Below are 13,943 nucleotides of genomic sequence, written 5' to 3'. Positions count from 1 at the left end.
AATTGAGTCTTTGGAATCCCCTTCCCTGGAGAGTATTGGAAATAGGATGACTGAATACTCTTAAGACAGTGAGAGATTTTTGACTATGTGAGCATAAGAGGTACAGTTAGTAAGTTTGCAGATGACACCAAAATTGGAGGTGTACTGGACAGCGAAGAGGGTTACCTCAGATTACAACAGGATCTTGACCAGATGGGCCAATGGGCTGAGAAGTGGCAGATGGAGTTTAATTCAGATAAATGCGAGGTGCTGCATTTTGGGAAAGCAAATCTTAGCAAGGCTTATACACGTAATGGTAAGGTCCCAGGGAGTGTTGCTGAACAAAGAGACCTTGGAGTGCAGGTTCATAGCTCCTTGAAAGTGGAGTCGCAGGTAGATAGGATAGTGAAGAAGGTGTTTGGTATGCTTTCCTTTATTGGTCAGAGTATTCAGTATAGGAGTTGGGAGGTCATGTTGCGTCTGAATAGGACATTAGTTAGGCCACTGTTGGAATATTGCATGTAATTCTGGTCTCCCTCCTATCGGAAAGATGTTGTGAAACTTGAAAGGGTTCAGAAAAGATTTACAAGGATGTTGCCAGGGTTGGAGGATCTGAGCTACAATGAGAGGCTGAACAGGCTGGGACTGTTTTCCCTGGAGGGTCGGAGGCTGAGGGGTGATCTTATAGAGGTTTACAAAATTATGAGGGGCATGGATAGGATAAATAGGCAAAGTCTTTTCCCTGGGGTTGGGGAGTCCAGAACTAGAGGGCATAGGTTTAGGGTGAGAGGGGAAAGGTATAAAAGAGACCTAAGGGGCAACTTTTTCACGCAGAGGGTCGTACGTGTATGGAATGAGCTGCCAGAGGAAGTGGTGGAGGCTGGTACAATTGCAACATTTAAGAGGCATTTGGATGGGTATATGAATAGGAAGGGTTTGGAGGGATATGGGCCGGGTGCTGGCAGGTGGGACTAGATTGGGTTGGGATATCTGGTCGGCATGGACGGGTTGGACCAAAGGGTCTGTTTCCATGCTGTACATCTCTATGACTCTATGTAAAACACATTTTATTGGGGATAAGTGGGAATGTGGAATGGAGGCCACAATCAGAATAGTCGTAATCTTATTAAACCGTACAATGTGAGAAGTTAACAATGCTTAATGCAATTTAGGGCAGCCAGAATCTTGTATGAGTAAGATCGATTGAATAAATTTTAAGGTGTGTTTTTTTTTCTCTCAAAAGCCAATTAATTTAGATAAAATGGCTGCATGAGATGTTGTTTTATATATATTTTATTAAGGCATCCTGAGAATTTGTTTATAATTTCTGGCAGTTGTGATTGAAGGAACTTCAGTACAAAGGGTTGAAAATGGCAGGAAAAAGAGTTAAACAGGAAAAAAAAATTGAGGAAATTTGCTACTGTTTCTGTTTAAGCTATATATCCCTGGGAGTCACTACTTGATCACTTACATCTTGTGTACTTTTTCACATCTGCAAAGAGACCATGAACTTTTAAGGAAAATTTAAACTTTAAGTTCAAAGAATTGAAGAAATAACCCCTTAACATTTCATGTTTTCAAATTTTAGTGTAATAAACAGCTGAACAAAAGCAGTGTTGGCTAAACAGTTTTCTCTTCTAGATAATTTATACTTTTTAAGCTATGAAAATAAACCATTCCTTTTAAAGCCATCTTTAGTATCACTCTCCATTGAATTACTGTCCATGTGTCAAACAATTTACAGTTATTCCCAACTGCCTTTTCACGTTTCCAGCTCGATCATTTCCACTCGCAGAACTATCTCTCATTGTGAGAATTACACTACAAATCTCTTCCTATAGCTGCAAGCTTGACAAAACTTAAAACCTTCATTGACTCCTCACAAATGGGATCTTGAATCTGAGCTGTGTTCTTCCCTGTGTTTTATATGGTGCACAATAGGGTCAGTTTTTTCTTTTTAAGGTGCAAGCCAAGCTACATGTGTCATTTGCTGTACAGCTCCTAACTGGCAGAAAATCCCGAGGCAAAACTGCAATTGATGTCTGATAGAGAAGCCTGTAACCAATTTCAAAATGGCTTCCTTTTCCCCATGATTACAGGAAGCGTGCTAACTTCTTACCCATGTAGAAATACTGATTATTTTCTTTGATTCCTTACTTTCATTTTAAAAGTAACTAGGTAGTTTACAGCACCACTGTTTACAATTTGAAGCTTTTTAACACATTTCTGAGACTTTGAAGAACTCCAGGGTCAATTCATCTATGCTCAGGAATCTGTGGCCAAGCCTCACAAACAAACAACCATTGCTAAAAAGAGACCCAAATGGAGGCTTTTTGATTTGCACTCATGAAGACTGAGACTCAAGAAACAAAACTTTGAAAGGGGATATCAGTTGGATTTCTTGTTTCTCAGTCCTGATAAAGGCCCAGTGAAATGTTTTGACTTTGTCTTTTTGAATAAGTTATCGGCCATTACATTGCTAAATTACTCAACCTCCCCAGCTTTCTGGGGTAGAAAATTTTAAGCATTCATGGCTCTCAAGAATAAAGTTAAAAATCACACTGCACCAAGTAATAGTCCAACAGTTTTATTTGGAAGCACTAGCTTTCGAGGCTCTGCCTCTTCATCAGGTGGTTGTGGAGCAGGACCATAAGACACAGAATTTATAGCAAAAGGGTTACAGTGTCTTAGAGCTGTAATAATATATTAAACAAATGTAGCCCGAGTCTTTCATCTTTTAGAATGGGATATGCTAGTTTTGGTTCTTTAATATGTAAATCCCAGAACTCCTTTTAAGTTACATTTTCAGGATAGCTTCAACTTTTATAACAGTAGGTGCCATCTCAGCTCAGATAAAGGTGTGAGGTTAAGGTCTGTCTGTGTCCCAATGTTCTACTTCTAAAGTGGGACTTACAGAATCTTACGTTGATTTATGCAGTCTTTGAGCAAAACAAAATATATCCTGCAAATACAAATTCACCCCATAAGCTTATGTGCGCACGTGCAGGAGAGACAGAGTGAAGCTGGGTTTGAGTGCTTGTAAAAGTGTGTGTGTGTGTGTGTGTGTGTGTATATATTATATATGGCTATCAGCCTCTACTCGGCCATTTTGTGTTGTTGCTTGTTCTGAAGTCCAGAAGCAACAATGCAAAGTGGCCAAGCAGAGGCTGATAGGCAAGTTCAGTACCCATTGAGATGGCCTCATCCATGACCTTGGGTCCATGTCACACTACAGATGACCCCACTGCACTATGCTCTCATTCTCCCTCTCACACATACTCCTACATACTCATGCATGCACGCAGACCCTCTCTCATACGCACACACATGCATCTCCTGCACTCTGGCCCACACACACACACACCCTCTCAGGCTTATACCCCATCACACTCACGCACATACTTCAAGCTTACATGCACTTGCGCGCACACTCAGTCTCCTGTATGCGCACACATATAAGTTTATGGGGTGAATTTGTATTTGCAGAATTACATTTTATTTTACTCAAAAACAGCAGAAATCCATGTAAGATTCTATAAGTCCCACTTAAGAAATAGAACCAGTCTGATTCAATATTGGGACATAGACATATTTTAACCTCACATCTTTAATACATTATCTGAGCTGAGAATACACCTATTGTTAGAAATGCTGAAGCTATCTTGAGAATGTAACTTAAAAGGAGTTCTGGGATTTATATATCCCATTCTAAAAGATGCAAGACTCAGATTCTATCTGAATTTGTTTATCATTACAGCTCCATGACACTGTAACCCTTTTGCTATAAATTCTGTGTCTTATGGTCCTGTTCTACAACCACCTGATGAAGAGGCAGCACCTCGAAAACTAGCGCTTCCAAATAAACCTGTTGGACTATAAGCTAGTGTGGTGTGACTTTTAACTTTGTCCACCCCAATCCAACACCGACACCTCCAAATTTCGAGAGTAAATGTCTTCTCATTGCCATTTTTAAACCAGTTACTGTACTTTATTTTCTGAAATAATGCTCCCTCGTGCTAAATTCCTCCAGAAAAACATTGTGTCAGCAATTACTCTGTCAAATCTGTTGGAATCTTGTGTTTCAACCATATCATCTAAACTCAAATGAAAACAAATCAATGTAACTCAACCAGTCCGCATAAGACAACACTTTCATCCGAGGAATCAACTTATAAACCTTCTCTGAACTGCATCCTAAAGAATTGAATAAGAATACCAATACTGCATGTGGAATGCTGGGTGTGGTCTCGTCAAAGTCTCACCTCTTCATCTTCCAGGCAATAATGACTAACATTCGCTTTGCTTGCGTAATTGTTTGCCATACCTGCGTGTCAACCTTTTGTGATTCATGTAGGAGGGCACCCAAATCCTTCTGTAGCATTTCATTATGTAGTATTGCATCAATGTAATTTGCTTCTATTTTCTATTATCATTACGCTACGTGTATTGTTTTCAACTGTGAAGAAAGCTATGAAATATTTGTTCAAAAGCTCTACCATTTTCTTGTTTTCCATTTCTTTATAAAATCATGAGCGGCAAGATAAGGTGAATAGTAAGGATCATTTTCCTCGGGTGTGGGATTTTAAAATTTTAAATTTTATTTTAAGGTGGGAGGAGAAAGATTTAAAAAGGACATGAGAGGCAACTTTTTACACAGTGGTTAGTATGTAGAATGAACTGCCAGAGGAAGTGATGGCTGTTGATACAGTTACAGCGTTCAAAGGGCACTCTGACAAGTACCTGAATAGGAAAGGTTTGGAGGATACAGGCCAAAAGCCAGTAAGTGGGACTAGTTTGGTTTGGGAATATGGTCGGTGTGGACTAGTTGGACTGAAGGATCTGTTTCTATACTATAGGACTCTATGAATCTGATTTCCCCTAAGAATGAAACTAATATTTACTTGAGCTCCTCTTTTTGCCTTTCCTTTTTATAACCTTGTAGAAACTCTTCCTGTTTTTTTTTGTTTATATTTCTTATATTGAGTATCACTGAAAACAATACACATTTTATCAAAGCTTTTCGCTTTATACTCGTCAGGACAATTTTTAAGAACACAACTTCAAAGGGATTAGATTAGATTTGATTCCCTACAGTATGGAAACAGGCCCTTTGGCCCAACAAGGCCACCCTGACCCTCCGAAGAGTAAACAACCCAGAACCATTTCCCTACCCTATATTTACCCCTAACTAATGCACCTGATACTCTGGGCAATTTAGCATGGCCAATTCAGCTGACCTGTACATCTTTGGATTGTGGGAGGAAACCCTCGCAGACGTGCAAACTCCATACACGACTGGGAATTGAACCCAGTGCTAACCACTGAGCCACGGGATAGCCAATAAATTTATGTTACATGAGAGGGGAATGTTGATTTTTGGTAGTTGGACTTTGATTGGCAGAGGCATTGCCGTGAAGAGTACACCTGTTAATGCTGATTGACAGGTAACTGCCAGATCTTTTTTATTTTGATTCAAAATTCAACAACAAGAAAAATTTTGAATCAGGTGGTTGACTCTGATCAGTACATTGCCACTGAGCAGTTGTTCTTCTATGTCCAGCTCATTTACTGTTGCTAGTTGTTGAAGAAAGAAATGCTTTGGCAGGGAACATTGTTCATGCTGATAGGATTGCAGCTTTGAAGGGAAAATAAGATCATTATTTGATTCAAAGGGTGATATCAGGCTCTGGGGAGAGAACCAAGCAGTGTAGTTTTAGATTGTTTGAGCAAAAGCCAGACCAGACAGATTTCTCACTAATTTTATTCTATGGTGGAACTTGAAATATTTGGATGGTTAAAGGTATACGTTTGCAAAACAGATCGATTATTTTCTTAATAGACTGCATTTTTCCCCAATTACTATTCAATGCACTTTGAAATCAGTTGATAGTATACCTATTTCCAACGTAAAACAAAGCACATTGTTCTTTCAAACCATCTTTATCAAATCGCAAGTTATAGAAATTTTTTTGTTTTTCAGTTGCATCATTACATTGTTGACTGAACCCAAGAAATGACAATTTTTCAGGATCAATCAACTTTGCAAGTTTCAATTTCCATATACTTTCCTATTGGGATTCACTGCCATGATTCAGTATGACACACTTTGACTTTAGGATCGATTTAAAAAAAAAATGGGTTATGTCTTTTTGGCAATCTTCCAAATAATTTGAGCAATATGAAACAAAAATCCTCTTACATTATGATATGTTGAAAATTATGTACAATTGGTATTCTTTTTTTAATTTTCTTAAATTTTCCTTTATCTGTTATAGAAAATCAATTGATAATCTTGTTGGCTGATGTAAAGACACCCTATTATAAGCCAAAACCCAAAGTGGTGCTTCAGCAGAAGTAAGTACCCATTTTATATTATCTCTCTTTTCTACATTTTTAAAGTAGAATGGTTGAATGTTTACTTTTTACTTTTATTCCTTTCAGTGATCTGGTGATTACTAATGTGGTTCCAGGAGACTATGATGGTGACTCACAAATGGATGTCTTACTTGCTCTTCGATCTAAGGGTCACAGTGACAACACAAGCATTGTTATTTTCTGGGGAAGTAACCAAACATTGGGTAAGCTTGTGCATATTACTAAATGTGTTTTGACCTTTGTCCAAATTATATCATTATTTTTTATTTTTTTTGTTTAATAAAGAAAGAGACTTTAATTATAATTATACAATTCAAGTATATAATGTTTCAAATTAAACAATGAAAGTAACACACCAAGCTGACTGTTTGGAGTCAAGTATTTTGATTATTTACACTAATTTAAATGAAGCAACTTTGAATTTGGAGTAGGCTTTTTGTTTTAAAATAATGTTATTGTAAGCTCGACAGAGAAACAATCAAGGTACAATTATGTGATTTAAGTAAACCTAGTCTCAACAGGACCATCTCAAATCATACTAACTATTGAATGTTTCATTTTGATGTGGGGAGACTCTGACAGGGAGGAAGCAAGTGAATAAGTCTCATCTTTTAGGACTTTATAAAATTTTCATTTGAATAGATTCTGTCATGACCTCAGGATTGCTGTACTGTCAAGAAAGTCACATTTTGAAGTGGTATTTCTGTTTTAATTTGGGAAACAAGACAGGTAGCCTCCACCACAAAGTCTCAAAAGCTATAGTATAATAAGAGCTACATCATTGTTTTTATAGTTGCTAGCTGAAGAAAAATTTTGCAAGCACACAATAGAGAACTCCCTTGTTGTTTAAAGCTGGTCCATCGAATTTTTAATTTTGTTTATCTGAGAATACAAACTTGGGTCTCTGTTTAATTTACCATCTAAAAGAAAGCAGCTGCAATGGTATAATGCTCCTTCAGTACCACATTGAAGTATCCTACTAAATTTTGTGCTCAAGTATCTAGATTGGAACTTAAGCTTTAAATCTTCTGATTTGCAGGTGAGAATGTTACTAATTGAACAGTAGAATATCATTGTAGTTGGCTTCCTGAGAGTGGGCCATTATAGATTTTGCTGAGTCTGTTGATTGTATACAATTGAAAACTTGTACATTTTAGCGTATTTTGTTGAAACTTTGCATTGAGTACCACATGAGGTTTTTTGATTGTATGTAAGTACATTGTTTTTCTTTTTCTTTCTTAGATTCAAAACTTTTTACCAGTTTAAAGCACAGCTTTTTGGATGAACCACTAGTACTGGAGTAAGTATTCTCTTTGTCTCAACTTGTATTTGAATGTGACTAAGTCTATAATAAAGGATGCAGTTTGGTTGCTACTTTTACCATGTGCTAATCCAATGTAATGAAAATTATTTCTTCATGCCACCCCTTCTTAAATTCCTTTGTGGAACTGTGACTGGAAAATACTTGACAGTTTCAAAGTCCTGGTTGAATAAGACTGCAAGTGTGCTGAATTGACTGATTTGATTTAATTTTTATCTCAGCTGATATAACTGTTGTGTTGCATTTTTCCAGAGATGAAAAATAATGCTGAGTAATACTTCAGTTAGGAGAAAAGATGAGGTATATTTATCTACTGAGCATTTCTTTTTCAAATCAGAAATTAGAAGGGTAGCAACAAGAAGAGAAAGTAAAAATTTGGTAAAATGATGAAATTATTCACATGTCCTGTTTCAAAAATATTTTAGAATTGCTGTCTTTAATTCAAAGTCCAGGACTTCTATCCATGCTGGTTCTTATTTCTTTTTGACTAGCTACCCTTTATTAATTGAGGCATTCTTCAGAAGTATTGAGATATATTAGACAAATCTGTGAAATATCACGTTATTCAAGCCCTTGGGCCAAATGTTGGAAAATGAGATTAGATAGATAGATAGATGCTTAATGACTGACATGGACAACATGGGTCAAAAGGTAACTCCTACTCTGTCTGTATAACAACTCTGGATGATCTATTTTGTTTTGGGAGGACCAAGTGCAGGAATTCTGAATCTTACATGTATTTTATAGTATTGTTCTACGAAGTTTAAGCAATATGAATATGATCTAAAACAGAAAATGATGCAAACAATGCATTGATTAAAATGTTGAGGAATAGCTAGGGAGGGATCTTCATGCTGATTTTTCTTGAAATATTCTGTTTCATTACAAGGGGTCTAATAGTGAAGAAGCATGTCTGTCCACATTGTCAAGTGAAGCTATTCAGCCCTGTCAGTGCTAGCAATAACTCTCAGAATTGTGCAAATGAATAACCAGTTGAATTTATTCTAAACAGGGAATATAAGTTGAATTTTTATCTTGTTAATGTTCCTTCTAGTAGTCACTTTTGCAGTGAATGTCACTTTTTTAACTTTTTGCAATTGTCGTAAAATTATTTTTATAAATCTTCAAACAATTGTCATGGTTCAAATAATGCTAAATTTGAAAACAGCAAAATGCTTTTTCAATATTAACTATACTTGTAATCAGTTAAATGTGACTATTTGCGTATCCAACTGACATTGCATAAAGGTTGCTCTGCATTTTACATTGCACTGTATATATAAAGCTTTGCTCTTCTCTGAAACTGAGTGATTTGAAAGTTGCTGGCTGTTCAAAAGTCTAATTTAATTTATGCTAGACAACACTTGAGAAATTGATTATGTCAATTGGACTTTTAAGGAGACTGAATACAACCAAACAAATATGAAAAGCAAAATTAATATGTAAAATTCAAAAGTAATTGAGCTGTGACATGCTCGAAAAGGAGACATGATGTCAAAGGTTTTTGCCCTGCATTCATCGCTTTTCCCTTTGTTTTGATGAGTGCAAGATGAAATGTTTCTTCATCATGTCTCTTTTTTTTCATGACTGTACTGAAATTTCTGTAAAACCAAGTGACTATTTAAAGGTGAATCGCCAAATTTTCAGAATTGGAGTTTCCATTTTTTTCTGAAGTAAATGGAAAGCAGTTGATCTCTTAACATTGCAGTAGAGGAACGTTTACTCTTATCTTTTTCTTATAACTAGTTCAAAACTAATAGTTGAAACTTTATTGCTGGAACAGCACAGCAGGTCAGGCAGCATCCAGGGAACAGGAGATTCGACGTTTCGGGCACAGGCCCTTCTTCAGGGCCTGTGCCCGAAACGTCGAATCTCCTGTTCCCTGGATGCTGCCTGACCTGCTGTGCTGTTCCAGCAATAAAGTTTCAACTTTGATCTCCAGCATCTGCAGACCTCACTTTCTCCTCAAAACTAATAGGCAAACTAGTCACATTTTTCCTTTATCCATTGACTGTTGTTGCTGTTGCTCATTTCACTTGATCCAGAATCTGGGTGGTCCTCCTTTATTCTGAATTTGTCAGTCAAATTTATTGCTGAGATTAACGTTCACAATTTTGAATAATTTATTTTGTGCAGTAACATGAGTGGGTAACAGTAGAGAAAAAATCTGGATGCATTTGTTGTATAGTAGATGTTTCCCACATTGAACCCCTCTTAAAAAGATTTCAGTTAAGTTCTAGTCCTGATCATTGATAATTATTGGCTACCCCGATTTAAGGAGAAGCTTGCCAGTTATTCATTGGGCTGAGAAACAAAATGCCATTCAGTTGGCAACCAAGAAATTAAATTTCACCAGATAGAGTGCCGATGGACATTGCCTTAGAAACATTCGTACTTTTAGAATGCTCTTCCCTTCTCAAGCAAAGAGGTTACGATTGTGTTTCAATGAATGCACAACACCTGCAGTTTACTAATTTGAAGCTATTTAGTAAAATTACAAAAAAATTGGTTAATCTTAGCAACAGTAGGTAATCAGAATCTCTAATAAGAAGAAAATGATAAACTATTGCTTGCTTTCTCTTGTGTGTATCCTTCTATCAAGCCAGCCAAGTTTTGTTTTTAATTTTATGGAATGAACTTAGAACCTTGATTTATCCATTTTATTATCACTTAATGGATGCAGATACACTGTAATTAATAAAATCAACATATCAATATGGGGGTGACATTCTGACTGGCCAAGCACAGTTACAGCTATACCAGCTTTTTTTTTTATTCACTAAAGACCATTTCTTTTGTCAATTTTGTTTCCTTTCTTTGCTGTCTTGAAGGCAAATTGAAAATTGATAAATTTTCTCAACAATTGCCAGTTGCGTTTAATGGGAACTTTTAAAAGAAAAATGTGAAGTTGTGGTGTTTTTAAGTGACATTGATGAAGAATTGTAACAACAACTGAAACAAGAAAAGACAAAAAAAATGATGAACTGCAACAGCTATTCTGACATTCAGGAATTCTCCAGTAGTAGGAAAGCATAAATGGATGCTATGTATTTATGATGTGGTAGTTCATGCGGTGGCCATTCAACATGAAACAGCACATTGAATCACTTGTCTTCAGTTGGGTGAATTGCATTAAATCTGACTGGGCATTTTAGCACTAATGGATGGGAATGGTTGATTAGGCAGTATGTGGAGAAAAGAAAATCAATCTATGGCAATAGACCAGGTGACACAATGGCTCAGTGGTTAGCACTGCTGCCTCACAGCACCAGGGCCCCAGGTTCGATTCCAGCCTCAGGCGACTGTCTGTGTGGAGTTTGCACATTCTCCGTCTGTCTGCTTGGTTTTCCTCTAGGTGCTCTGCTTTCCTCCCGCAGCTCAAAGATGTGCAGGTTAGGTGAATTGGCCATGCTAAATTGTTACGTGCATGAGTCAGAGGGAAATGGATCTGGATGGGTAACTCTTTGGAGGGTTGGTGTGGGCTTGTTGGGCTCAAGGGCCTGTTTCCATATTGTAGGGAATCTAATCTAACTATTCAGTGTTATAAATATAGTAAAATAGTATTAAATACAGTAATATCACATTTAATTTCTAGAAACATTTTCTGTTAAACAACTTGCATTACTATACCAGTTTTAACAGAAGTGTATCAAATTATTTCAAGGAAGTATATATCAAACGAAAACATTAACTTTGAATGCAAACATACAAAATGGAAGCTATAGAGAGTGCACTTTTTATGCACTTATATAGTGCTGCCTTTTTATAAAAATCAACAATGTGCTAAATAGGATTTATGGACAATTAGAGAGGCAAACATTGATTAGGGATAGACAGCATAGTTTTGTGTGAGGAAAATCTTGTATCTCAAATTTGACTGAGTTTTTCGAGGAAGTTACCAAAAAGATTGACAATGGCAGGGCAGTAAACATTTTTATTTGGATTTTAGTAAAACTTTTAATAAGATTCTGCATGGTAGACTAACTAGTAAAGTTACATCACATGGGATTCAGGGTGAGTTTGCCAATTGGATACATAATTGGCTTAACAGCAGGAGACAGAATAATGGTGGCAGGTTCCTTTTTAGATTGGAGGCTTGTGACCAATGCTGTGCCACAGTGATTGGTTCTGCATCCTTTTTTTGTTGTTTATATCAGTGATTTGGAGAAAGTGAGGACTGGAGATCAGTGTTGACAGTGGAGTGCTGGAAAAGCACAGCATCCAAGGAGTAGGAGAATCAATGTTTCAGGCATAAGTCCTTCATCAGAATGACCTAATTTGGATGAGAATACAGAAGGCAAGGGCAGTAAATTTGTGAATGACACACAAATTGGTGGCATAGAAGACAGTGAAAAAGGTTTTCTAAGATTACAAAGGGATCTTGATCAAATGGGTCAGTGGGCTGAAAAATGGCAGATGGAGTTCAATCTGGATAAATGCACTTTAGTGCAGCAAGCAAGGGTAATGCTTATGCAGTTAGTGATAGGGTCTTGGGTAATGTTTGAGAACAGAGGGACCTAGAGATGCAGATACATAATTCTTTTGAAGTTTGCGCCCATATAGGCAAGGTGGTTAAAAAGGTGTTTGGCACATTTGCCTTCATTGCTCAGTCCTTTGAGTGTAGGAGTTGGGAAGTCATATTAAGGTTGTATTCCAAGATGTGCCTCACATTAGTGAGGCCTATTCTAGAATACTATGTCCAGTTATGGTCGTCCAATATAGGAAGGATACTATCAAGCTGGAGAGGGTTCAAAAGAGATTTACCAGGATCTTACTGGGTAGGGAAGATTTGAGTTGTAAAGAAAGGCTGGGACTTTTTTCACTGAAGTGTAGGAGGTTGAGAGGTGACCTGATAGAAGTTTATAAAATAATGAGAGGAATATATAGTCAATGGTAGTTGTTTATTTTCCCTAAGGTGTGGATTTCAAGAATAGCGGATACATTTTTAAGGTGAGAGCAGAGAGATTTAGAAAAGACAGGCAAAGAACGTGGCTGGCATGTGGAATACACTAGCAGAGGAAGTGGTGAATGCAGGTATAATTACAATATTTAAAAAGACATTTGGATAAATGCATGAATAGGAAAGGTTTGGAGGGACATAGGCCAGAAGCGGGCAGGTGGGGCTAGTTTAATTTCAGCATGATTATGTTCGGCATGGACTGGTTGGATGAAAGGGTCTGTTGCCGTCTTTATGATTTGACAAGTGTAGATTATTTAATTGTTGCTATTGATGAAAACAAAAAGCTGTGATTTTGAATAAATGTATATCTGATGGCCTTTCTGCACAAATATAACACCACTGTGTCTAAGCAGTTACGTTGGTTCAAATGAGAAGCTGCTGTAATATTGATTGGAAAACATGAAGTCCAGCATCTTTTGAAATTCTTTGAAAAGATATTTGAGAAACCCTATGACTTGCCTGTTATATGTATTCAGTGTTGTGATTTTTTTTTTGTTTTTAAATTAATTCATGGGATTTTGGCATCGCTAGCTGGCCCAGCATGTATTGCCCATTCCTTGTTGCCCTTGAAGTCAGCAGCAAACTGCATTCTTGAACTGTTGTAGTTCACGTGTTATAGGTAGGCCCACAGTGTTGTTAGGGATGAATTCCCAGGATTTTGATTTAGTGACTCTGAAGGAGCAGTAATGTATTTCTGGGTCATGAAAATGTTAATGATCTGAATCTTGGTATGCAGGAGACAATACCCAAGTTTGCAGATGACTCACAACTTAGATAAATTGTAAACTCTGAGGGCAATAGTGTGGAACTTAAAAACGATATTGGCAAGTTGGTGGAATGGCCATGCAGTGGCAAATAAGGTTCGTTGTACTTTGGAAGAGCACTGAAAGATAAGTAGGGGATGCAATTCTAAAAGGGGTGCAGGAGCAGTGAGGCATGATTGTATATATGCACAAGTTATTGAAGAAGACAGGACAGGTGAAAACCACAATAATTAAAGCATATAGTTCTTGTAAGTCCATGCCCCTATAAATAAATCTAAAATCAGAAAGGTAATGTTGAATTTGTACAAGACACTTGTTGAAACTAATCTGGAGTATTAGTGGGTGCCACATTTTAGGAAAGATCTAAATGTATTAGAGAGTGCAGAAGTGACTTACGAGAATGGTTCCAGATTTGAGAAATTACTGTTATGAGGATTGATGGAAGACATTGGGACTGTTCTTCCTGGTGAGGAGTAGACTGAGAGGAGATCTGATTAAAATTTTCAAAATTGTGAGCAAGCTGGGCAGCATAGATAGGGAGAAG

At 37.1% G+C, this 13,943-nt stretch overlaps 1 protein-coding gene across 1 annotated transcript in view; it reads left to right on the top strand.

Moving 5' to 3' along the window:
• Window positions 1-13,943, top strand: part of itfg1 (integrin alpha FG-GAP repeat containing 1) — a 237,556-nt gene that overhangs the window by 8,004 nt on the left and 215,609 nt on the right. Inside the window, exons 2-4 of the mRNA XM_043706920.2 lie at window positions 6,255-6,333; window positions 6,421-6,557; window positions 7,597-7,654. Coding sequence (XP_043562855.2) covers window positions 6,255-6,333; window positions 6,421-6,557; window positions 7,597-7,654 — 274 coding nt within the window. The remainder of the gene's footprint in view (window positions 1-6,254; window positions 6,334-6,420; window positions 6,558-7,596; window positions 7,655-13,943) is intronic.

Source organism: Chiloscyllium plagiosum, unplaced genomic scaffold (genome assembly GCF_037043375.1).
Source record: "Chiloscyllium plagiosum isolate Xiang-an unplaced genomic scaffold, Cpla_swu_hap1 HiC_scaffold_17, whole genome shotgun sequence".
Taxonomy (NCBI): domain Eukaryota; kingdom Metazoa; phylum Chordata; class Chondrichthyes; order Orectolobiformes; family Hemiscylliidae; genus Chiloscyllium; species Chiloscyllium plagiosum.
This window is presented reverse-complemented; position numbering and strand designations above follow the sequence as displayed.